Raw genomic sequence first — 26650 nt, 5'->3', positions numbered from 1 at the left:
ACACACTCTATCAGATTACAGGTGCACTAAACTCTAACACCACTCTCTCTCTCTCTCTCTCTCTCTCTCTCTCTCTCTCTCTCTCTCTCTCTCTCTCTCTCTCCCCGGTAAGTTACCCTTTCCCCCACTGAATGGGTGCCTGTGTGTTTGATCTGATACGGCTGAGTGTTGATAACAAAGACTGGATTCAAATGTGGCTGTTTGGAGGCATTCAAATGAACCAACAGGTAAATTTCTTTCTGGTTCCTTATGACTCTCTCTCTCTCTCTCTCTCTCTCTCTCTCTCTCTCTCTCTCTCTCTCTCTCTCTCTCTCTCTTAAAATCAGTAACATATTTATACCAGTGGTCAGTGGTGAAATAAATAAAAGCTTTCAGTGGTGAATGTTACATTCTTTGTTTTACACTCAGAATGTAAACAAAGACGAAATACACAGTGGTCAACAGAAAAGTCAATGAGATTTACACTGGCTGTTGATGAAATGAATAAATAATGAATGCTGAATCAATAAAGACTATCTTTTCAATGGTCAGTGGTGAAAGGAATAACAGATGTACAGTGGTCAGGGGGGAATTTAATAAAGTTTATGCTCAGACTCACCCAGACCCATTTTTAGTGGCACTAGAGGTATGAACAGTTCAGATTCACGGCCCTGTTTGACCCTCTTCTTCTTGTTTTTCCTCAGCATGGCCTTCCCCGGAGTTACTGGATGCTCTAATCGCACTAAACTAAATCACACACCAAACTAAATTACAGGTCCTTTGTCAATAAGCTGAAATGCTCAAACTCCTCCTGCCCACTCCATAATGTCAGTAAGAAGCTGCTGATTATTATGAGAAAAGCTAAGCTACAGTCTGCTGTCTAAAGCACCACAGCAGTTCTGTGGACGAGCCTCGATTTTCTGGTGTTTCTCTGGAAATCTGGTTTTGTACTTAGCTCTAGGTCCAGCCAGGCACACACACACACACACATACACATACACACACGCATCCAGCAGGGTCCCACAGGAAGCAAAAGCTAAAATCCTAAAATAACGCATGTTGTATCTGTTGTCTCCTGCACACACTTTCCAAAACACACAAGTTTGCATCTTTGATGTTTTAAAGGGGTTATTTAGACATTGGTTGGAAAAATGTACATTTATAGAAAGATGGATAACAATTAAGGGTTGATTACAATGTCTGAAAGCCACCAGAAAACATGTCTACTATTAGACTGGCTGCTTGGAAACAACCACACACTGAAACACTACGCAGCAGTTGAGGCTATATGTGCACAACTGAACGCCTGTGTCCACCTTAAGTGCACAAAATGTGTCTACATACCTTTGGACACATAGCGCATGTACATGCTCGAGTCCGGTTCTAAAAATGGATACAAGGCAGCGTGTACCCAATGACCTTTCGTATTTCATTAGAGGTATAGAGAGAGGGATGTGCCAAAAATGAATATCACATTCCCACAAAACCCATGTGGATACATTGACTGTATTAGTTACATCATAGTATGTAAATCTTATTAATAGAACCCATCTCTCTCTCTCTCTCTCTCTCTCTCTCTCTCTCTCTCTCTCTCTCTCTCTCTCTCTCTCTCTCTCTCGCTCTCTCTGTCTCTCTCTCTCACACACACACACACGCACACACAATACACATCACAAAATACATAAACAATGTGAAAACTAAGCATACATATATGTATCTGTGTATACTGACTGAATGGCAATGCCTAATTAGAACTGATATTATTAATATAACATATTCTGAGTGCTATCGGTGACCACTAGTGTGGCTACAAAGCTGACACAATCATGGGGGAAAATTTACTGAATCTAAGGATATGTCCACTTCTTATGGCCATAATGTCCAGCAAATGTAGCCAGAACAATCCTGTATAAACATTCAGCATCTTAAATAAATCAACCCAAATTAATATTATGACTGACATAAGAACATACAACATACAAGAACATAAATGTGTGCTAGAACATACAGTGCATAAATAAGCTTAAGCTTTTAAGATAATTCTTAATATTGCTCCACGTGTATTTATGGATGGAGCTGTGGTTTAAGATTACACAACACCAGACTGGGTGAAGACAGACGGACAGACAGAAAGAAAAATATATTGTCTTCATGACACACATGGACACAGTCCTTACCAACATTCTGAGTGACACTGTTGAGTCTGTGCAGCAGCTCTTGCACAGCGTCCCTCTCCATCTTCACCCACACCATCGCCATCCTCCAGACAGAGAGAGATGGAGAGCAAGGTAGAAGTGAAGAGTGAAGATGATGCAGTTAGACGTGTCCACAGGGGAAGGAGAGAGGGAGAGAGAGGGGGAGAGAGAGAGAGAGAGAGAGAGAGAGAGAGAGAGAGAGAGAGAGACAGAGAGAGAGAGAGAGATGTGGGGGAGCTCACCCTATATGCGTTTAACTAGAATACACGCGCATGTGCACATGAGCTGTACTTTGGCGACACCTACAGTACAGTACTGCTACTGCCTTAATGAGTAATAAGGCAATAATCTGTATAATATATAATATCTAAAATCAGGAGAATCATATTTATAGCGTTTAGATCCTGACTTTATCCATGTATATTACATTTATATTAGATATTGTATATTATATTATATTATTATTATATTATAATATATGTATATTATATTTTATATAGTCCAATACAAAATGATAATAATTGTGGATAAAATGTACAAAAGTTTTTTTGTTTTGTTTTGTTCTGAATATTACGCCGTTATTCTTGGATTATTCAACATATTACCAACGTTTTATGTTTTAACCGTCCATATAGGCGTTTCCATGGTGACCAGCTACTCTCAGCAGTTTGACTACATTTCCCATGATGCTTCAGCACGGGATCTCGCGGGCTCCCTGTTGTTATGGCGGTTTGTTTGGAGCTGAAGAGGGACAAACTTTAAATATCCGAGCTTCCACCTCATTTTAAACACGGTTCAACAAAAAAAGAGGTAGGATAAACAATTCCATGTCGATATATAATTATTACACAGCGCCTTTGACTTACAAAAGTAGTTTGTCTTAGTTCTGAGAGCGATTTTTCAGAGTTTATTCGAGTCTCTTATTCAGCTGCTTCTTATTCGAATGCGTTCCACCTTAAACAGCGCAGCAGTTATGGTACATTCAGCCAAGAAACAGGAGTTGTGTCGGTAGCGTCATTGTTTACTTGACCTGCATAGTATTTTACGTTTTATTTATTAGTATTAACATTAACTAGAGTGTATAATTATTGAAACTTCTCAGAGGTTATCATTTTTGTTCATTAGCTTAAACTTCACAATTTAATATTGCATTGGCTTAATACATTAATGTCTTAATAGCATCATGTTAATATTGTAATGACAAATATACAATATTAATGTTAGTTATGAAACCAAGTTACATACTGATCCACTGTCTTGACAGCTTTAAATGAATAACTTTGCAAATTGCAATATAAACAGCCTAACCCAGCCTCTGCATACCTGTTTGTTTTAAATAATGTAGCTGAATAAAATAAAGGTACACAAGACATTGACCACAAAATCACAAACACATTTTTATAGAAATAAAAAAAAAACTAATAAATATAGAAAAATTATAATAATCTTCATTCATTGTCATATTGTTTTAATCTTCCAGGTTCCGGCGTGTGCCACAGTCATGTCATCTCCAGCTGGACCTCAGCCCTCTCAGTCTCAGGCTCTTACACAATCTCTGCCTCAGTCTCAGTTTCTGTCACGTTGGATGGCAAACAACTCCAGAGCAGGGGTCTTTCTGAGCAGCTCTCCAGCAACAGCCAGTTCTGTTCTCAGCAGCTGCTCCTCTGTAGCCCAGTCACACTCTGTGGATGACTCTTTCTGCTCTCAGTTCGCCCCTCTGCCCATGTCCCCCAGCAGCAGCCTGGACTCAGTTGTGCCTGAAGGTTCTGAGAGACGATCAGAGATCCAACCTGCGAACAGTGAACTGGACACTGTCCACAATGTTCTGAGAAAAGTGCAAGGCCTTCCACTGATGGCCAAGCTCGAACAGGTAAATACAGGAGTGTTACAATATTGTCACTTGTATATTGGTAATATTTTATGTAATAGTAATATGTTGTGTACATAACGTGTATGCTTACAGCATTTAAATGTATAGGTTTCAGTTCCACCCATGTGGTTTTTAATACTGATTACAGTCGTTTGAATTGATTAAGCACATTACATGATTGAGACGGAACTGCTTAATCCCCTTAATGTCACACATTACTGATAATTATTTTGAATATTGCGCGGCACAGTGGTGCAGCAGGTAGTGTCACAGTCACACAGCTCCGGGTGACTGTCTGTGAGGAGTTTGGTGTGTTCTCCCTGTGTCCACGTGGGTTTCCTCCCACAGTCCAAAAACACACGTTGGTAGGTGGATTGGCGACTCAAAAGTGTCCGTAGGTGTGAGTGTGTGTGAATGTGTGAGCGTGTGTGTTGCCTTGTGAAGGACTGGCGCCCCCTCCAGGGTGTATTCCCGCCTTGCGCCCAGTGATTCCAGGTAGGCTCTGGATAAGCGCTTATAGATAATGGATGGATTTTGAATATTGACAAACTACTATGAACAAAGGGTAATGTATTTTTTTATTAATTTATTTTAAGCTGAAGCAGCTGCAGCAGCGCATGCAGGAGCAGTTAAAGGCCCATCAGCTGGAGCAGTTGCAAAAGCTACAAAATGAACAAAGCCTTTTGGGGATGGTAAAAAATGGCACAGGTAACACCTTGTACCGAAGGATTACATTTTTAATTTTCTCATCTGACACCACTTAATTTGTTTCATTTCAAAATGCAAAACCAATATTTTATTCCAAAACAGGGGTAATGCCCAACTCTATTTACCCCATTTTTTTTTATGCACCATGTTTTACTTTTGAGTAGTGGCCTCTTTGCAAACATTTTGTGCTGTTTCATATTCAGCAGAATACAGCCAAGAAAAAGAGGCACAACGAAGAAGTCCCAGTGTGTTACACTCGCCCCAGACAATGGCTACGTACTCAAATACCCAAAATAATGTCCCATGGGCCCAGCACACAAAACAGCAAGAAGTGATGAGCGGACTTGGTAAATTTCAGAGGAATTTTTTAAGCTAAGAAATTAGGAACGGTGCTCCAGTGCTCAAAACATTCATTCTTCCCATAACTTAATTTTGGAGGGTTTTATACCGTTCTAGTTTATATGTGGCACTGGGTATGCTGACTTCAGGCAGTGTTCTCCATACTATACTGTTACCTCAGAAAAGTGTACTCCTATCTAGTAGAGGTGGGCAATACCGGGAGTTTTGGTATCGATCCGATACCAAGTAAATACAGGGCCAGTATCAGGGCCGATATTGATACCGATAGCGATACCGGAAGTCTTCGCCATATGCAGCTGTAGAAGCAAAAGACGGGTGCTCCTCCCAAGTTGACGAACCGGGGAGGTAGGGGGGCTGCTACTCGCAACTTCACGAAGGGGGTGGGGGCACGTCTCCTCGCAACGTGATTACGCGGGGGGAGGGTGCTCTGTACTGCCTCGCACACAGACTTTAGTGGCAGAGCGGTGGGAGAGAAAAAAGGCTTGAGTACCGATCTGTTTCCACGAGTATTGATTAATACCAATACCAGCGTTGGTATCGATATTTGGATCGATTCGCCCACCTCTACTATCTAGTCATTACTGCACTTTATCATTTCACTTATTCTTATCACTCTAAATATTGTGGTTCAGGAAAATATGGAATTAAAATTGAAAAGATGTTACCCGACAGATTCAAGCATGTGGGATCATGCTTCAGGTGGGGAGCCATCAGATATTGTACATGAAGGTGAAGAGGATGCTAAACATGATGAGGAATCACTGCAGTCCATTGCTGAGGATGAAAGCATGTACAGACAAGAGATCAAAACAGAGCCAATAGACAGGTATATGTCATCAATGTGAAACAGCATGGTTCTAGTGTTACTCTATAGTTTTTACACAACTTTTTTTTTTGTCTATAGACCCATCAGATCAGCTGCCAGTGGGAAGACGTTTGAAGAGATGTTGGAAGAACAATTGAAGCTGGAGAATGAGAAGTCAAATAAGGTGTTTGTTTGCTCTGCATAATATGAATTATTTTCAGGTCTTATTTTAATGTTGTTTTATGGGTAGGCCTGGCAAGTACAATATCCAAACTTGTCTAAGTTTTATTTATTAAATTGTTATATTATGTATTCCCTGCAGAGTGCTCCTGCTGATAAAGTGAAAGTGAAGAGGCCGTTCCTGAGGCGTGGTGAGGGCTTGTCCAGATTCACAAGAGGAAAAGCAGCTCCTTCAAGCACCAAACCCACTCCCTGCCTGGACCCTCCAAAACCCCAGGGTCCATGTATTAGACCCCCCCAGCAAAGCTTAGAGCAGAAAAGACCTCCTAAATCAACAAGCTCAACGAATGTTGTGATTCAGCGAAAGACTGCTGTTCTGAACAAAGAGAATGTTACTCAGAACAAAGCTTTAGTACCAGCCACCAAGGGTCAGGCAGCTGCAAAAGCTCATGTTCTTGGAGCCCACCAGGGTCAGAACATGAGCTCTGGTGCTATCCAACATCTTAGCAAGAGCGAGAAGAAGCCTGCTGCTCAGCAGAAGAACATCTGTGATGCCATGGTTCACGTCAGTAAAGGAAAATTGTTGGGACGTCCTCCGGACAACGTGGATGCCAACGTGCAGGTTGCAGAGAATTCGTTTGAGGTGTGGGAAAAAGAACAACAGCGTGAATGTGTAGAGCTTGGGGAGTTTGAGCTTCTGGAGAGAGCTGCAGATGAGCTGTCATTCTCCAGCAACTCCTCCTTCATTTGCGCTCTTCTTAGGAAAGATGTCAGACGTTTGTCCTCCACTCCAATCAAATCGGCTCAAGAGTCCAAACAGCCTGGCTTTCGACAAGACAGTTCTAAAATCCCAGTGCAGCCAAGTGTACCAGACCTTCCCGTAGACGATATGAGGACTGATGATGAAGATAAAATAATTGAAGTTTCAGATGCTTCGTTTTGTAGCAGTACAGAGATGCCCCAAACTGATTTTGGACCAAGTCAGCCTTTCAGCCACTGCTTCCAGGTATCCCAAGTTCCTCCCTACAATAAACACTCCTACCAGGACAAAGAGGAATCTGCTAGTGCAGAGGAGGAAGAGATTGGAGATTCTACTCTAGTGGGCATCCAAAATCATGTCGATTTTGATGACGATGACACCTGGAATGAGCCTGATGATTCAAACTGCGTTTCCTCCAATGTGGATAATCCAATAGGCAGGACACTGAAAAGAAAGGTTGCCATTTCAAAGGGGATGGATCATGACTCTTCTGCTGTCAGCTCATTGGATCATGAGACAGAGCCCCCACCCACGTGCCAACTGGTAGCCAAGCTGTTCCCAGCACTCAAGCCGAAACCCTGCCCTCTACCTCCACCACCAGCAGTACAGGACACGCACAGCGAACAAGGGGCAGGTAATTGGAGCAGTATTTATATTAGAATTTAAGGTTTTGGTCAAAGAAATTTGACATTATTACATCATAAGCTTTCAATTTTAAAAATTTGTATATACAGTAAAAGGAATTTGAATTTTTGCCCATTCCACATTTGGACCTAAGCCAAAATGCCCCTTTTAAATGAGGTCCTAACCTAATCATTACATCTGTAAGAATATACAAAAAGAGTAATGTTATATCACAACAAGATTGATTAACATTGGTTAAAATTCCTCTATAATGAATGAATACTCCAGCCCAGTCTAGGTTGCTCCGTGAGCGTTTGGTGGAGTTGGAGACTGAGATTGAACGATTCAAGAAGGAAAATGCAACGCTGAGTCGGCTCAGGCAGGAGAACCAGGAGGTCAAGGAGAACCTGCAGTATGTAAATCAACTATTGTGCAATAACTCTGTTGGTCAGATTAGCTTGGTGAAACTGATACATATTTGCCCCTTCAAGGAATACTATGTAATAATTTTACCTTAAAATTACAGCTTTAAAATCATTGTGATGCTTCAGTGAGCTGCAATTGGGAGAATAGAGCTTCTGTCATTGCTTTCTCCAGGCTCAGCACTCAGCAGAAAAGTACATAGTGCAGCAGAAACTGCACTATGTAATTTTTGAAGGAGGTTAGATAATCTCCTTTAAAGGACAACTAGGTAAGATTTAGTTTTTTTGCTCCAGGGGCTCCCCAGTGTAATTCATTCTTACAGCACTGTATTGAAATCAGTGGACAGGGGTAGGGAGGGGAGTTTTCATGTCTTACTCAAATTCACATGCAGTTTCCGCAGTGCTGAACTTGGAGTAGGAATGAATCATTAAAATAATTTTGAAGCTCTAATTTTAAGGTAAAAATATTATGTATCGTCCCATTAAATCAAAGGTAGACAATTAGCAAAAACGTATTTGACGTGTAAGGGTAAATACATTAATTTTGCATGATTCTATTGTAGCTACATTAGCTAACTGTCCTTTTATAAAAATGTGGACATTGCTTTGTTCTGTAGGAAGGAGAAGGCAGAGTTCCAGCAGAAGATGGCAGATGAGCTCGCCAAATGGGAGGAGTTTAAGCGTGAAGAAAATCGGAAGCTGCAGCGCGACAAGAAGTTGTTTGAGAAACATGCGGCAGCTCTCAAAGCAAGACCAGATAAACAAGAACGAGATGAGATTCAGGTTTCACTCTTCCCTCTCTTTGTTCTTTAAAAGGGGTTTTGATTGATAACACTAGAGACTGATATGCAAGATTTTACTGCCTGCCGTACTTAGATTAGTTGGCTATTGGGATGGATAACCCGTGCTGCAGCAGATAGGCTATGTTTACTAGACTTTATGACATTACTTGTTTACATATATCCACATAAACATTAGTAAGGTCAGATACAGGTTTTAGACACTGCAGGTTTTAGAATGCAGTGTCACTGCTGTAAAGCCTTTATACCCCTCTTGCTGACATTTGGTACTGGGCATTATCACTAATGCATGACTGCTCCAGAGTGCCTCATTCCATTAGCAGTGCTTTTTCTTGGGGTGTATCTGCATACTTGTGTTCATTTTGTGTACCCAATATATACACATGACTTAAATCCATTTTATTGTTGTTTCTCAGTCTCTAAAGCAGCAACTGAATGCCTTACATGAGGATTTAAGAAAACGCGAGGCTCGCTGGACCAGCTCTCACCACCGCCTTCGGCAGCAAGTAGACTCCCTCAGTGCAGAGAACACGGCTCTCAGAGACCAGGTCCGAATGATGGAAAAACTTCGCCTCACCGCTTGGAAAAATGCTGAGAATGAACGGGGGAGGTCAAGTGTCTCTGGCAGCACCGCAGCTCAGACCAGGACAAAATCCAAGGTACTAGAGACAAGTGCTGTTCAAACCTGTGATTTCTTTACGTGACAAAGCCAAAGACTCAACTAATTTTTGTGCATTTCTAGAGTCCTTCCTGCAGCGTTAAGAGCAGCAGTGGTAATAAAAGGGAAAGCCCAGAGCTTCAAAATCCTCCCAAAGCTGCAAGCTGTTCTTCTGGTGCACGTTCTGCTGGTTTGTATTTGGACAGTGTTTGTATCTACAGTGGTGTGAAATTGTCTTTTGGACATACATTCAGTAAACCAACAGCTCATACAAATATAATTTTCTTGGGGATTATCATGCTTCAGTATGTTTCCACATTCAGAGTAAAGTTTTATGAAGGATTTTATGATTGTAACATGATTGTGTGTAATTTACCACATTCTGTTCCAGCTTGTAACTCAAAACTTAAGAACACACAGAACCAAAAGGAATCCAGTCCAGTGGCTGATCCCATCTCTGACGGACGAATTGTGCCTGAGGGGAGGAGCTATGAACCTCAGTCAATCTCAGAATCATTTTCAGTGAGTAAATACAGAAGAGAGTATGATTCAGGAGATATGGGTATTTTAAACATTTTTTTTTTTTGTATTGTTTGTCCCTAAAAAATAATGTTTATTAACTAATATTTTGAAGTGTAAAAGCCTGTCTGACTTTTTCTGGCAAACTATCCATACAGCGCAGAAAACAGCAGGCTCTAATTTGAAACATTTACACAGCATGGCAGTCCGTCAGCTTCAGACGCTGTGTGAAAGATGGCATTAATATGATGAGCAGTTTTTCCATCTGTAAAAACAAGACTGCAAGAATAGGCACTAAGGTGTAGTGTACTAGCCAAACTTCTATCTGGATGTTATTTAAATGCTAGGTAACATTTTATCATATTTAAAATGTCAGACAAATGACTGGTTACCATTCTTATCAATCAAAACAGTACAATTTTCCATATTACTCCTTTTAAAGCTACAATTTTCTAAATTCTTCAACAATTTAAAAAAATTAAAAAAACAGGACCTTAGATTTATTTTTGTGTGATTTTTACACAGGAAGAGGACAGTCTGAGTGCAACTGAAGGGCAATCAGCGATTGAACATGAGATCACACACACGGAGGGCAAGGTGAAATTAAAAACTATTAAAATTACAATAGTCTCCTTATTATGGCACAAAATGACCAAAATGTTCACACCCCTCCCAGATTGAGAGGGTACTTCCTGATGGAGGGCGACTGATTGTTTTCCCAAATGGGACGAGGAAAGAGCTCTCTGCAGATGGACTGTCAATTAAAATCACTTTTTTCAATGGAGACATCAAGCACATCATGCCGGATCAAAGAGTGGTGAGAGGACTTTAATGAAAGCACCTATTAGTTTATGTTGCTGTACAAAAGCAACCACTGTACAATGTTTCTCCTTTATCTGTTAGATTTATTACTATGCTGGGGCTCAGACCACACACACCACTTATCCTGATGGTATGGAGGTGCTCCAGTTCCCGAACAACCAAATTGGTAAGTCCTCGTTTCTTTCAGAAACAGCCGCTCCAAAATAAAGTCCATGGTTTTACATCTTGCTGGTTCTGCATTTCAGAAAAACACTTTCCCGATGGTAGAAAGGAGATCACCTTTCCTGATCAGACCGTTAAGAACCTCTACCCAGATGGGAGAGAGGAGAGCGTTTTGGCAGACGGCACAATAATACAGCAGAATCCGTAAGTAGTCTGTTATTCAAGCTGAAGGAAACTGACCAATAATGAATGCAGCCATGACTTTGAATACATTAATTTATATGACGCAGGTTGTTTTATAACTGGTTTTTGTTGGATTAGTTAAAGAAATAAAATGTGTCATGTCTCAGGAATAGGGCTATAAACATTAACCAGACAAAGCATTTCATGGTCTTTCTCAGGGATGGCAGTAAGGAGATCCAGTTTAACACAGGTCAGCGAGAGCTCCACACCGCAGAGTTCAAAAGACGAGAATATCCAGACGGCACAGTCAAAACAGTTTACTCAGACGGGCGACAAGAAACTCGCTATCCCAGTGGCCGAGTGCGGCTCAAGGATCCTCAAGGAAATGTTGTTCTGGACAGCAAGGCCTGACACAATGTGGATCTTTTTAGGCAAGTGTAGAGGAAAGGACAACCAATGGTGTGTATGTGCTTTGAATGTGTTTTTCTGTCTGTTATTTATTTGGCATGTACAGTTTTGTAAAAACAAATAAATATTGTGATGTGGTGTGAACATTAAAACTGGAGTCTGAATTTGAAGAGCAGGTCTTTACTTCTCCAATCATACAGACAGGTGAACGAACTCTGAACAGAGGAACAGTAGTTGTATAAAAAAAAATACTGCCCAGGACAAGTTAAAAAAAATTATATACACATGAACGTATAACTTAAAATATCAATGTTTTCACACAATAACACAAAGAGATCGTCCTGACAGCTACTCGTATAACCAACAGTAGAACCTGTGAAGTATAGAAAAGTGGGAGTTAGTTTTGCAATTTTTAAAAGCCTCTGCATCCATAAAGAGAAAAAAAAAACTGCAATATAGTGCAATAATACTTCTGAGTTCTAAATCAGTTATCTTCTTCCTTGCTTGCCCTGTACGTTTTAGTTTCTCAAAGACACGAGACAACTACTGGGCTTCAGTAACAAGCTTTCCTCTAGATTGTGTGAATAAGAGCAGAGAAAACAGCGTGGTGCTACTTTAAGACCAGGAGTGACTACAAATGATGCATCAATACACAAAGCTGCATATTCACTTACTTTTATTCCTTCTTTAATCATTCATAGTCAGCGAGGCCTTTCTCCACTAGAGGCACGTGCACCAAGGTTCCATCTGCATTGTGGAGGACCACTGTGATGTGTGGCTCAATAGCCTGAAAATAATTAAGCATTGCTCAGACAGGATTAATGACGTTAATGACAGAACTAGAGCTGAGTGAACCCTCTAGCTGTTAATTTCAAAATTAGGGATTGACAGTTACTTTGATTAAGAAATAAATTATTACATTTTTACTTCAAAAAGTAGATCTTTTAGTATTTGGCTTAGTAATATATGGTATTTTTGCTCCTGTGTTATTCACTTTTATGCCACTGTTTTGAAAGGAGTCAAGGAGGAGGGAGAGGGGTGGGTGGTTTCCAGCCCTCATCCAAAAGTTATACAGTGCAGTGCTAAGCCCAGAGCAGCAACAACAGAGGATCCTTTCTCCCTATTACAGGTCAGTGGAGCAACAAAATGATTGTGAAGCTGTTAAAGTAAAAATAGTGGCTAGTGTTTCTTTAAAATATTTATTGCTACCACTTCTGCAGGACCCTCTACATAGCAATAATATGTCCGTTATCTGCTACCACTTTGAAATCATCAACATTAATGATGGGTGACATTGTATAGTTTTCTCTGGGCACTGAGTGCTAGAGGCCTACCGTAACCACAGCTCTGAGGGTGCCATGTAACAAGTCGATCATCTCCAACATGGACTTCATGCTCCACTCCGGTCGGTAGGAAATGCGCTCCATTTCCCCACAGACACGTGGGGGCTTGAAACCAGCCAACTGAACACACACAGCCTCACAAGGAAAACGAAGGAGCGACGGTGGGAGACGACGTAATCTGATATAAATGAGCGCACATATAAACTATACATACAACTGTCTAATCCAGGAAATAAAATTCTTAGGATGCAACAAGGATAAGCATGAGATGTTTAACAGTCTCAGACTTGTACAGGTGGGTAAATAAAACATTATGACATGCAATGCCATATTTCAAACTGAAATATATAAAATGCACCACCAAAAAAACAGTACAAAGATTATAAATATATTTTTGTTTGAGGGTTTTGTTATGGTACTCTTGACCTTCCAGATAACTCAACAAATACTCTGCAGGGACCTTTACATTTTTCTGCACACTGCTTCTCTGTATGTGTGTGTAAATATGCTGCATGAGAGCTTACTTGCATGGTGGCAGAATGTCGTCTGAGCCAAAGTCTACGTGCCTCACAAGAATCTTGAGAGAAGGGCTGAGATTGGAAAAACCTAGCAGCTTTGCACGGTAATATTTACCATCGCTGTACTCAGCCAAACATGGACCCTCTACAGACAGACCGACAAAAAAACATCACTAGTAAACCTTTATGCACTGCTGGAACTCTTCGTATCTTAAAAACGTGACTGCAATAAAGTTACATAATCATCACTGTTAAATAAAAACATGCATATTTGAGAAGCTATTTGAGACCTTAATGGCCCCCAAGTTCTTTTGTGAAGAAACTACAGCCTGTTAAATGTCACAAGCTTTGCGTCTCAAAATATATTCTCAGTGCTCTGTCGCTACTAAGCACATTCAAGCATTTCAAAAGTGTTTAAACCTGAACATCTACATTTGCTGTGTATTAATGGCAGTGAGGGTACCGATAGGAAAGTCTGTCAGCTGGGGCAGAGTGTCTATATCTGCATTCGCTTGTTTTAAGGCTTCTTCAAGAGTCTCGTGCTCACTCGCTGGTGCATCCACCAAACACAGGAATACCTGTCCAAAACAGGATTTGGAGATATTATAACTGAATGCAAATTTTGCACACAAGCACACTCAAAGGATATGTCTGTCTCACCTCATTAGGGGTACGAATGTGCTTGATTCTGACATGGAAATGTTTCCCTTTATCCGGAAGTTTAGGGTTGGTGTACACACCTAAAATGGTGTGGGGCTCCTCCAGGCCCTGGCAAAAGAACATGGAAGTTCAGAAGTGTAAATATTCAAGGCTTACAACACAGATCGCACAGACTGAGAAATGTATAGCAGTTTTACCTCTGTGTTTAAGTCCCAGTCATCCAAATCAGGCACGGGAGGTTTCACTATGTAATCCTGTCATGCATAAACGAAAGTACATACATATATTATATAGTTTTAGTAAACTAACTGTCTCTATAATAGATAGCAGGCTAAAATAATGCCATATCCAGTGTCCAACCTCAAAGCTGCCAATGGGTGGGTCGATGGTGGCATGCTGATGGTGCACCATGATTCTGCTCAATGCCATCCCATCCAAAATAATCTCCACAGTAACCAAGCCTTGAGGATTGTCTGGCAATTCCTTAGAGACATAAAGGATACAACGTATTAAGATCAGAGTCTTTACTTACCACAGGTCACGGATTGGGGACAAACTTGTTTGTAATCATAACTCATTAGTAAGAAAATCATAACCACGACGCCCGCAGTGGGCAAGTGAGTATGTGATACTTTACCATGACTTGAACACCAACTGAGCGGCTAAGCAGAAGCTCTTTCATGAGTGCCACTGCATCCCACTGCCATGAACTGCCAACCTACAGTCATTTAAACACAGTAAAGGCGGTGGTTTATTAGGAACTGTCTTTCTATTCTGTGCATTTCAAATTCTGCAGTGACATGTACTCACGGGAACGACACCGTTTAACTGACAGGGCACACACAGCTGAGGAACATTCTCACACAGCACCACTGGATACACATGGCACACAGGAATGTTCTCCACTATTCCTTGATCCACATATTGCACCTGTAACACATATTACAAAGGTTACAGTCTCACTGACTAAATTAGACACAGAAATTAACCCCAGTTTCAATAAATATTTAATTAAATCCATAAGAAAATCTTTTTTTAGGAATAGTTTGTTTAATTATGACGAACCTTCACATGACCGCCGATGACTTCCTGGACCTGCCCACGATACCAGAGCATATCTGAGCCCATGACGGCACAGCCCAGCACACCTTTCCAGTTGTAGTGCTTCTGCCGGGGCAGGGTCTTAATGTGCTGCTGCAGGCAGTCTTTCAAACGTTCAAACTCACACTCTGCTCAAACCCACAGATACACATTATATAGGGGACAAAACGTCAGTTGGTTTCTTACCGTAAATTACAAAATTTGCACATATTTAACTTAATTAACAACACATCTGAGAGTCACTTTAGACAACAGTGCTGTGCTAAGATGTGGCCTTTTAAAAGTGTCAATAAAAAGAAACAGACATTGCAAGTCTTTGCCTTCCTGACATGCCTGGAACAAAACTAAACACTTGCTGTCTACAGAGGCTCACGCTGTACACAAAACAATTTAAAACGTATTAAATCTATTTGACCATAATGAAGAGATACTATGGGGAAGTATTTCCAAAAAAGATTTGAGAGACTAGTAGTAGGTTAAGGCCACTTTTTTGTGTTTGATAGCAAGCTGTTCTCTTACGCACCTGCCTGCGGGGTCATGGCATAGATGACTCCGTTATCAGAGATGGCAGAGATACTCATGCGTGTGTGTCCGCAGGGGGGCAGCTCTGGGGGAAGATAGGCCTGAGTCTTCACTCTCTCTGGTGGCGGGGTAGTGCGGGGAGCAGGTTTAGGACGGGAGGAACATGAGGGGATCTGCGTTTCATTCTTCAAACCGCTCTCCTCCAGGGCCAGCACACACTCATCCTGCACCGGCAGAGCCTCCTGTGACACTGGTTCAGGTTCTTCACGCACAGCAGGGGACGGTTTAGGTGTAGGAGGAACTCTGAAATGCATATTGGATGTTTTAATAATCAGATCTTGTTTATTGTCCGGCATGATTGCAAGTATTTAAGTAGTGTGACTGTATGATCAGAAACTGTCGCACTTGACACTTCTCTCTCTCAGAGCGAGTCCTTCACTGATAAGGAAGTCTGCGAGGCTGACTTCTTTGCCTGATCGGTTGGAACAGTAAAGAGACACTGGCACTGGACTAACAGAGGAATCCTGCAGGGATCACACACACACACCAATGTTTGATAGGAAAGAGCTCACATCTTTTTATAAAGTACTCAATTACACACACCTTAACTGTCATTATGGCCGTGGCTCCAGTGAGGTAGAAGGAGATAAAATCACAAGCTGTAGCCGTCCAGGTGGAGCGACCTCCAGCTGGTCTGAGGGATATCAACATTCAAGCAGAATATTATGAACGTCGAAGAAAAACAGGACAAAGACTGCCAAACCCACTCTATAACTATAGCGTACCAATCGAATACCACTCGTTTAAGAGCAATGTAAATTATAAGCGGTTCTCAAGTTTATACCATATATTATATTGTGCATAACTTTTTGTTTTACCTTATGTCACTGAGGCAACACTCTAATAACAAGCTGCCAACCAGCTCTGGGAGGAGAGGCCTCAGGCTATTGATGTGGAGTTTGACTGTGTTACCAAAATCACAACGCAGCACCTGTGGACAGCAAGCATTTAGCATAGCAACTTACTCTGGTTTTACATTCATTCATTCATCATCTGTAACCGCTTATCCAGTTCAGGGTCACAGTGGGTCCAGAGCCTACCTGGAATCATTGGGTGCAAGGCAGGATTACACCATGGAGGGGGCGCCAGTCTTTCACAGGGCAACACACACACACACATCCCTAGACACTTTTTGAGTCGTCAATCCACCTACCAACGTGTGTTTTTGGACTGTGGGAGGAAACCGGAGCACCTGGAGGAAACCCACACGGAGAACACACCAACTCCTCACAGTCAGTCACCCGGAGCGGGAATCGAACCCACAACCTCCAGGCCCCTGGAGCTGTGTGACTGCGACACTACCTGCTACGCCACCGTGCCGCACTCTGGTTTTACAATCAACTATTATATAATTTTATAAATAACAAAATAATAATACCTCTGAAACATTGCTAGAGGACATGCTGCAGACTCGCCCTCTTTCCCAAACTCCATTCACATTGGCAGCGCAGTGCATGTCCACTTTCCAGTCAACATCCTGCATATCAGACTTTGAATATTCTCTTTTCAGCAAGTCGTGAATCCTAAAAAGGACGACAGTAAATAGTTATGACCAGTGATGACCTCAGACACCTGACAACACACTATTAGTGCAGCTCTGAGGCAGTAAGAAAAGAAACATTTATTATTTATGTGGACTGACGAATTAAGGCTTTCATCTTCAAATGTCCATCATTGTTGTCAGTACCTCTTTAGCTGGGCATCAAACTGCAATAACTGAACACAGATGAATCCAGGTGAAGTCACATGGGTGACTCTCACTCTCAGGTCTTTAAGGCAGGCGGGTAGAGTCAAATCGAGCTGAAGTTCTGAGGTTTCATCAACAGGAGGCATGGGCTCAGCTGAATGAAGCATGGGCTTCTCCTCATTGAGTGGAGGGTCCCACACTGCGGCCTCCAGAGGGGGTGGTTCGTTCAGTGGTGCTCTGGGACCACAAAAGGACAATTGAGTATGAGATGTTCTAACACTAATGGGTATAAAAGGTAGCATTAGGCACATACTGCTTGCTTAAAGATGCCAGCCCTTTTTTGACCAGGATCTCTCCAATGCTGACTGGAAGCTCAGTAAAATTTTGACTGACCTCGTACAGATGAACAGGTATGGCAGCGGGAATGGGCAAAATTTCTGTGGGGGTGGGGCACAAAAGCTTTATAGTGGCAAAATTCATAAGTACAAAAAAGAAGAAAAAAGCTATAAGAAAGTTAATGGTTTATAATTTCATTACAGTTATTTTTGGATCAATACTTTTGTTGCTCTCACTTGTTGCCACTACGATGACCAACTTCTGTTCTGTCAATTTGCGAAACACCTGAATGCATTCTTCACTCCAGGTGTCTCCCACACTCAACACGTCTGTCAGAGAACACCACACCGCCTAATCGAAGAAAAAAAAATGTAAGAGACAGACGTGTATAGTGCGTATTCTGCAGTGTGTATGACTCTCACCATGGCTGGCAAGGCAAAGAAATCGTCTTTTATTTGTCTGAGGTCGTTAACAGACAGAGTTTTCTTGTTTCCAAAATCTACATACTGAACTTCCACCATCCGTCCACCAGGAAAACCTAAGAGAAAGACAAACTCAGTGTCGAACACAGAATTTAGTCTAACATGACATAAAAGCTTTCTGTGGGCATTGTTTTCCCAAATGTGTCTGGTTCAGAGTAAAATTTCTACAATGAACTTCATGCCAAAATATTACAATAGTTGCACATCCTACACACACACACACACACACACACCAGTGACTTGAGCTCTGCACCAGTCCTTATTGTCATACAAGGCCACACAGGCCTGGGCTTGAACAGGGCAGTAAATCTGCAGCTCACTCTCACTTTCAGGTGGCCCATAACAGTCCTGCAGTTTAGAGTTCAGCAGCAGGAACTCCATATTGTCCACCTGCATGGAGAGAATGGTGTAATACACAGACTGAAAAACCGATACCCAGTGTAAAGGTATTTTACAAGGACTGAGCAGATAGTATGCAGTTGCAATTGCTTTTTATTTTGAGTGAGAGCTTGATGTTAAGTTTCACAAAAGGGGTGAGGAAAGCTAAATTCACATTTGGAATAAAATGCTGCGATCAGTAAACTCACTAGCTGTATGTAAAAATCTGATGGTGTGTTGACATGGGAAACAACAGCATGCAGCTCTGTGTTCAACTGGGGATAAACAGGTGGGTAAAACTGTAGTGGTTTACAGCCCCCAGAGGCAGAAAGAGGAGAATAGAACCTGCAAATAAACACAAAATACATTACACCACTCTACAGAATTTAATGCATGCATGGCTATGGTTGTAAATAAAAGTAATGGATTATTTTCATATTTATATCACTCTGTGACCCCAAATTACATTTGGAAACACATTATTCAATTACTGATGTATAGATTAAGGACAGCCTTAGTTTATAATGTTTGCATAACTTGCCTGGCAAGCTCCATGAACACTAGATGTTCTCTCAGAGAAAGCTGAGTGCCATCTACAGATGCTTTCTTCAGATCCACAAGCAGTGTGTCTCTGTCCTCACCGAACACCTGCATCTCCACAGCATTCAGGCCAATCATTTGCCTCATCTCTTCAACCGCCTCCCTGCTCCAGCCTTTAACCTGATGCGCACACACGCATGCACATTGTTATAAAAAATATGTTTCCAAACCACAGTAAATATTAACTGTGGTAAAATCAATGGTAACACCCACATGAGTGGGCAAACTGCTGTCATCAACAGCTGTATGAGCTCTTACCAGGTCTGAGGGAATGATGTCTTTGAGGGAACACTTGATGGCTTGAGGAGCCCAGTGATGCATCTCTGCCAGTGCAGTATCATCAGCTTTACGCATACACACATTCAGCTCACTCAAAACCCCTTCGCTGAGAAACAAACAGAGATAGGGGAGAGAGATAGGAGAGGGAGAGGGAAAAGAAGAAGAAAAAACATTGTCAGGGAACAAAAAAAAATATTTACTACATTTCAAATGTATATTCTCTACAAACAAACAGGGGACATACACAACACCTCCACCTTGGACAGAACTGGGACTGGAAGCAAAAAAAACCTGAAAAGCACGTGATGTTTAAGGAGGCTGTGCACAGCTACATGGAGTTTTATAAACACACTAACGCTACAAAATGTCTCCCCACCACTTCCCTTTCCAATATTACAGGCAAATAAGCACATTGACATGAAATAATACTAATTCAGCAGTCCTCCTCCCTCTGTGAGATAAAATACGTGTTTAAATGTTGTAAAAGTCTTATCTTGAGCTTGTGAACTAACCAACGCCGAGCCGAGGCTCTGGCCTACATGCATTGAGTCGCACCAAACACAGCCTCAGGAACACACACACAAACGAAGCATGTTCCGGTCTTATTTTCTATTATTCAGTCATGGCTCGCCTTGAAAAACCTACTGTTCTTTGGTTCCAGCTGGGAACGAATTTGTCTAAATCACGAACCAGGTTATGTCGACAGAAACGCGCAGAATGGTTCCAAATTTAGTTCACAAACTAGAATGTGAAATATGGCTGAACTAACAACAGATGGTGAAGTAGCGCCACCTTAAGTTTTCTCTGTGAAATAAGGCTGAACTAACAGTTCTTACTCGTGCATGCACGTTTCAACATCAGCAGTCAGTCAGTAAGCAAAAATGCCTCTTCTAGGCCGACCCTGCAGTCGGTCCAGCAATTAAACCATAACAATAACATTAACTGCAGTAACCAAGAAGAAAGGTTTTGGCTCTTTTAGTTACCAAAATAAATATAAAAATTCTCTCCTTACCCTGAAAAGGTGAGACATTTAGAGAACCCATAGTCCTGAAAGAATACTCGCAGGCGAGCAACCTCAGAAGCTGGGCACTGAGTCACACACTCCAGACAGCCCTTCTGGAACAACTCACACACTAGTGCTCTGAACCAAACATCCTCCTTCCACTTCAAAAACACCAACATGCCTACATATACATATGCACACAAACAGACAGAATATAGGTTTCAAAACATATTCATATATATGGACATTCATTCATTCATTCATTCATTATCTGTAACCCTTATCGGGTTCAGGGTCGCGGTGGGTCCAGAGTCTACCTGGAATCATTGGGCGCAAGGCGGGAATAAACCCTGGAGGGGGCGCCAGTCCTTCACAGGGTGACACACACACACACACACACACACACACCTACGGTCACCAATCCACCTACCAACGTGTGTTTTTGGACCTGGGAGGAAACCGGAGCACCCAGAGGAAACCCACACGGACCCACACTAACTCCTCACAGTATATGTGACATATTTTTATATATATATATTTTCAAATATATATATAAAAAACTAATAATGTTTGGGCAATTAACAAAAATCTTGCAAATAATGAGGCCTATTAAATAAATCTATTAAATCTTACACACTGATGTTCTGCATGCTCACCTGTCTTAACTTCGTCTTTGAGAGTGAAGTGACTGTGTTCATCAGAGCAGTAATTTGTAACCTTTTTAGCAAGCACAACTCCAGCTTTGTGCTCAGAGGCATGTCTCACATAAAAATGTGTTGGGTTGACTACGTGACTGAGAACAACCCATTCCTGCAGAGCTGTAAACACACAGAGCTTAGTCTTGAATAAAACCACAGACACTAGAGAGATATTTTAATTAAATGCAAACACTAAGCTACCTTTGGACTGTGGAGAAGGTATTTTGTCCTTGAAGGCCTTGCGGTTTCTTGGATGTATATTTGGTCTTTCTCTGTGCTTGGGCTCCAATGCTGAGGGAGTACATCAATGAAAATACTAATGAGAAGTTTGGATGAATTTGGTTATTTAATAGAAGGCTATTCAAATTTAATTCTGCAACTGGGTCATTAATCAGAAGTTAGGGCTCAACTAATGTTAATTTAATTTTAATATGTTTAATTAACATTAATCAAATTTAAAAGAGTGAGCATGCAATGCAATGCTTTTAAAAGAATGAGCATTACTCCTGAGTATGTAAAAATACAACAAAGAAATAAAACAGAGCTATACATAAGAATATGTCCAACAAATTCAGTGTTGTGAGGCACATGGTTAAAATTTTGTGGGGTATGTCTTCATTAAAACACAAAGATCACTAGATCTGACAGACAATTAGATGTGCATCACCTTTTCATTTTTTGGCTGGACATTTTATATGATGTTCTTTTTAAAGCTAGATATTTCAACAGAAAATTTGAAATAAAATGCCCATGCTCTGTGACTAAACCCCTCCCACAGGAATAAAAGCTTGTTAGTAAGCCCAAAGTGTCAGGGTTAAGTGAGTGTGTACCCACACGCTCCATCTCTCTCTGTACCACTATCCGACTCCTCGATAATTTCTTCAATGATTACGTTGGGGCTAAAAGTGCTGTCTTTTTTTGAGGTGCAGCCTGCAAAAGGCAACTTCAGGTCATCCCGAGCTCTTCGATCCCAAGCCCCAGACCATCCTCCTCTCCGCTCCCCTGTTGTGTGCCCTCTGCTCCTCACTGGCTGTCTACACATTCGCTTGGCTGGCTGACGCACAGGTGGCACCTTGGACATACTGACATAAGTGATTATTAATCTGTTTTTCTATAAAACACACGGCAGATGAGAAGTAGTCACTCAAATACTTTTGTAACACTTGAATGAATGGTTTATGTCCCATAGAGTGGGTTCCCCTAATGGGAAGTTGTCATATTTAAAAAAGGGTTAGTACAGAGTCTGACACATCCTGGCCACCAAACACCTATGACAATATAAAGGAGGTCCTCGGGTTACGTCAGTCCAGACTTACGATGTTTCGTGGTTACGACACATCTCCCATTTACTGTATAAAGCCTTGTTTCGACTTAAGTGGCTTTGCGTCGTAAACGTTGTAACGTGAACTTCGTGTTTGGTGCGGCGCGGCGGAAGAAAACACGGTTACGCGGCTCGGGACTGAAGAGGATAGGTGTTAGGATAGGATAAGTGCTTACAGTATGTTATTTACGTACAGTATGTACGTATGTTCCGACTTACACCGAAAATCGGTTTACGACGCGACGTAGGAACAGATTAACGTTGTAAGTCGAGGACCCCCTGTACAAGCAGTTATTGTTGAGTTGCCCCATTACTTCTGTCATTTATCTTTAGGACTCACAGTTTAACATCGCCATCCATGACGTACAGGGTGTTATTCACACTCTCAGTCAGAGAGTCCATATGGAGAACACACCTAAAGAGAAACAAAAACATAATTTTTATAAATATAATCAATCAATTAATATATCCATTTCAAGGATATAAGCTGACCACAATTACTTCCTACAGTCATTACACCAAATGTAAGATTTGTTTTTTATTCAAGACCACAAACAGAGTGAGAGATGGGTGCATTTTCATCACCTCAGTTGAAGCAAATACCACTGTACTGAGCACAATGCATTGAGTGTTTACCAGAAACTGACATTTTAAAAAAGTAATCTATTCACTTTAAAACCTTCCTGCATGTACGCACCACCTTCAGCCTTCAGTCTTACCTCAGTCTTGAACACAAAGTGAGGCAGCTTGTATCATACGATTTAGCATCTACTGGAGTCTGCAGTGTCTTCAGGATCTAAGAGTACCCATGTAAAGAGACAAATAAGTTCATTTTGTCTTAGCCTGAGATTTCTCCACAGATTAAAAATGCATAACAATGCTGCATATTTAAACACGCTTTTTTTTGTTTAATTTTTGCTTAAATTGTTAGCAGATACTCAGCCCCCACACCTCATCCAGGTGGCAGTACGTGCCAAGTGAGGGGACTTGACGAACATGTCTTGCTTTCTGGATGGCCATGCGCAGCTCCTTCCGTCTCTCGTCCACTTTCAGACACTCATCCCGTCCTGTTGAGAAGAGCTGCTCCAGATTGCTTAATTCAGTCATGAGCATCGCCTTCCTGCACAGAATATTGTCATAATCACGTCTTAACTAGGCGTGCTGAATATATTAGCTGTATTCACAGGGTTCAAAGACACATCTACACCAACAACTGTGATGGGGATGCGGGAAAAAAAAGAAAATGATCAATTTATTGACATCAATATCAGTCACGAGGTTAATTATCAGTTATCAGATCAGATCTCTCCAAAAACCCATACGATGCATCCCTATGGGTAACATGCTTTATGTGCCCACAAACCTTTCACGTAGTACACCCATTGCCTTTTCTACACAGTCTTCAATCTCCTTTGTAATCCGAGACTTTTCTTTTGCCATCTTCATCTGTATTCCTGTAACAAGTGTCTTGACAAAGCAACAAATCCGATCAGTTAAGCTCTGGGAGACTGTAAAACCTAAGTGCTGTAATCTGTGGTTTGTACCTGGTGCATGCTGTCCAGGGTATTGAGGTTTTCTGTTGCTTCACAAAGAGCCTCATCTAGAACCTCCAACTTATCTGCACTCTAGACACGAAGCAGAGTCAACTGAATAAAAGTGATTGTATAGATAGATCATAGAATTGATGCAATCACATGTCCTACTAAGAAATCCTTTTTAAACTGCATAAATACCATTTCAGTGTTCTGCTGCAGTAGGTGGGGGGAAGATGTTGGAGATCTAAACCGACGAGCTCTCTGCTTTTCTCCTTCACGGCTTCTACTGAGGGCACAAGTGTGCATTCAAAAGATTTCATTAAATTATTATTATATATTATTTAAATTAAATTTAAATTTATATTATTTAAAGTCATATTTTATGAGCTATATATTGATCAGCACTATGCGACTACATTTTCTTGGTGTTCATCTTGGTGGTATAAAGTAGTCCAATTATCCTGCTGTCCACCTGCAGCATATCCACACCTTCCTCGCCAACGTTGGTACACATCTGCAGAATAAAACAACATATTGCCACACAACTTGTCACAGCACATAAGAATGTGACCAGATCTTCTGCTTTACACAGAGCCTCATCAAGAACCTCCAAGTTATCTGGACTCTGGATATTAATCAAGCATCTTAGATCTTACATGAATAAACTTTCAACAGTCACCTGGCATTCTGGGCAGGTGATGAAGCCTTGTGGAGACTCCAGTGCACGAAGGCAAACTGTGCAAAAGATGTGGCCACACAGCAGCACATGAGGAATATTTCCCACCACTTCATCTTCTAAAAGTTCACACAAAAGAACAAACATAGAAGAAGAAAACATATTTAATGCTGCTTTCATTGTGGACCACAAAGGTGCAGACTCGGCAGATAATATTCAAAGTTCCTTTATTTACACGTGAAGACTCAATCAAAATGGACAGCTATATTTATGGCTGCCTAATCAACAGGTCAGCGAAAAAATCACAGGTCAATTGTTGAGATGAAAAAGTACAACCAAGCACCTGTAGAGCCAACATAAATTACCATACATGTCTGAACCAGGCACACTTTTTTTGGCCCTGTGAGTCTGAATGTTGCTGCCAAAGTGCAGACATTAAGGAGGGGCTAGGGCTCCATTTGGGACAGGGCTTTAACGGTGAAGAAAACAAAACATTAAAAATAGGATTTGAAATTGTCTCCAAAAGATTTTGGACAAATATTTTTGGTTCCAAAAGGTTCTCTCACCATCAAACAATGCAGTAGTAGTAGTAATGAGGTAGTGTATTGGTAATTATATCATGTTTTATATTTAAACTCTACAGACTTCTGACTCCCATAACCACAAAAATAAATAAATAAATCATACTCAGTAAGTTTTCCGAAACCCATGCTGCACCTAATTCTGTGACCGTCGAGCTCTGTGACCCCAGAGAGTGCTACTTCATAGCCTTGGCATGGTGGGGTTCAATTTGAGGTCTACCGTCAGAATTTGCGACCCCTGCTGAATTTCCATATAAACATTCATGTGCAAGTACATTTATGCAGTGGTCAAACTGTGACCCCTGTGCTGGACACGAAGCAGCGCCCTCTAGGGTCACAACCCTAGTTTGCAACCCTTGACTGCATATTTTATTTTTCAATGGCTGGAACGTCCCTTTACCTGCAGCTGTAAAATTAGATGTTTGATATATTTTTTAGGATCTGTGACGCTAAAATATGTGTAAGCTGAACAACATGTGTAAGGGTCTAAGTTGTATAAATGAGACCCATGTGTTTAAAACGTACATTAACTTAAAAGAAAGCACTGAACGCTTTAAACAGATATTTCAAGGCCTTTAATATTAGTTCTACACAGCACCGGAGAATGGGACGACGGTTTAAGTTCAGCAGCAAGAAAACACTCTAGAAAATTACATATTTACTTTATCTTAACCTCAAACGAATATGGACGCGTTCAGACCAACTGCAACTGAAGAACGAAATACGGAAAATATTCATAAGTCGTGCACATTTAGCTACTAGGGTTAGCTAACGTTACTAGCTACAGAGTCAAACATTTGTCATGTAAAGCTTGTTACGATTTCTCACGAATTAAATTGACTCAAAACAGTAACTACAAATTGAAATAAGCATCTACATCAAAACACATTTCTCCTAAGTCTCCACCAGAACCGGTTTTCATCGCGTTTACCGGGCAATATGTAAAGTAAACCACAGTTTTTGCAAGTCACCGCAGCGTCCGTCATTTTCCCTCTCAGGTTCCCTTCTGCGCTACGGCAAATCTGCGCTCTGATTGGGTAATGAGATGATTAAAAACCAACCAATCAGAGAAGAGTAATAAGATTTCCCAACAACAACATGATTCCAAAACCGTTCACTGCTCACTATATTCTGCCGTTTGGTAGTGGTGTCTAAAACATAATGCACAATTTTTAGTGCACTTGTACAGTCCCAAAATACACCAAAATAAGTAGTGTACAACCAGTGGAATCTAGCAAATGGCAGATACCGTTAATACACTTATTTTTAAGGTTGAAACATATATCTAAGGAGGACTAGAGGCAGAAGTAATGGCAACAGTGGCATACTGTCTATAGGTTTGAAAGTTTACTGAAAAAAAGTTGTGTTTATGTCACAGATTTCTGCCATATAATTATCAAGCCTGCATATGGTGT

General features: G+C 41.1%; 3 protein-coding genes across 5 annotated transcripts in view; 1 reads left to right on the top strand and 2 right to left on the bottom strand.

Annotated features, from left to right (window-relative positions):
- LOC136710982 (guanine nucleotide exchange factor DBS-like) overlaps positions 1–2238 on the bottom strand; it is a 7447-nt gene extending 5209 nt beyond the window's left edge. The window contains exon 1 of the mRNA XM_066686915.1: positions 2161–2238. Coding sequence (XP_066543012.1) covers positions 2161–2238 — 78 coding nt within the window. The remainder of the gene's footprint in view (positions 1–2160) is intronic.
- A 608-nt stretch (positions 2239–2846) lies between these two features.
- LOC136710857 (centromere protein J-like) lies at positions 2847–11607 on the top strand. 3 transcript variants are annotated; one of them, XM_066686705.1, is made up of 17 exons: positions 2847–2984; positions 3655–4044; positions 4641–4752; positions 4959–5099; positions 5785–5938; positions 6017–6101; positions 6240–7491; positions 7770–7893; positions 8521–8686; positions 9120–9362; positions 9446–9551; positions 9753–9883; positions 10406–10477; positions 10557–10697; positions 10784–10868; positions 10948–11068; positions 11266–11607. In XM_066686705.1, the coding sequence occupies exons 2-17, from the start codon at positions 3676–3678 to the stop codon at positions 11456–11458; spliced, it is 3495 nt and encodes a 1164-aa protein (XP_066542802.1). In that variant the 5' UTR covers positions 2847–2984; positions 3655–3675; the 3' UTR covers positions 11459–11607. The 3 variants fall into 3 exon arrangements, with proteins under 3 accessions (XP_066542802.1, XP_066542803.1, XP_066542801.1); XM_066686706.1 differs by having other exon boundaries at positions 4956–5099; positions 5812–5938; XM_066686704.1 differs by having other exon boundaries at positions 4956–5099.
- A 37-nt stretch (positions 11608–11644) lies between these two features.
- On the bottom strand, positions 11645–25026 carry LOC136710980 (RING finger protein 17-like). The gene is made up of 37 exons (XM_066686911.1): positions 25020–25026; positions 24658–24773; positions 24395–24492; positions 24177–24261; positions 23988–24068; positions 23807–23910; positions 23395–23563; positions 23163–23239; positions 22784–22858; positions 21957–22204; positions 21324–21413; positions 21081–21242; positions 20434–20605; positions 19401–19527; positions 19084–19262; positions 18752–18887; positions 18398–18554; positions 18105–18220; positions 17919–18033; positions 17660–17783; positions 17347–17583; positions 17038–17182; positions 16478–16590; positions 16203–16293; positions 16005–16123; positions 15601–15902; positions 15042–15205; positions 14787–14906; positions 14614–14694; positions 14337–14459; positions 14174–14230; positions 13977–14084; positions 13780–13894; positions 13323–13461; positions 12790–12976; positions 12130–12242; positions 11645–11828 (listed from the first exon to the last, which is right to left on the bottom strand). The coding sequence occupies exons 1-36, from the start codon at positions 25024–25026 to the stop codon at positions 12147–12149; spliced, it is 4635 nt and encodes a 1544-aa protein (XP_066543008.1). The 3' UTR covers positions 11645–11828; positions 12130–12146.
- Between the last annotated feature and the right edge of the window lie 1624 nt (positions 25027–26650).

The sequence above is a fragment of the Hoplias malabaricus genome, chromosome 12 (genome assembly GCF_029633855.1).
Source record: "Hoplias malabaricus isolate fHopMal1 chromosome 12, fHopMal1.hap1, whole genome shotgun sequence".
Lineage (NCBI taxonomy): Eukaryota > Metazoa > Chordata > Actinopteri > Characiformes > Erythrinidae > Hoplias > Hoplias malabaricus.
The sequence above is the reverse complement of the archived record's forward strand: the minus strand, read 5'-3'. Positions and strand labels throughout refer to the sequence as shown.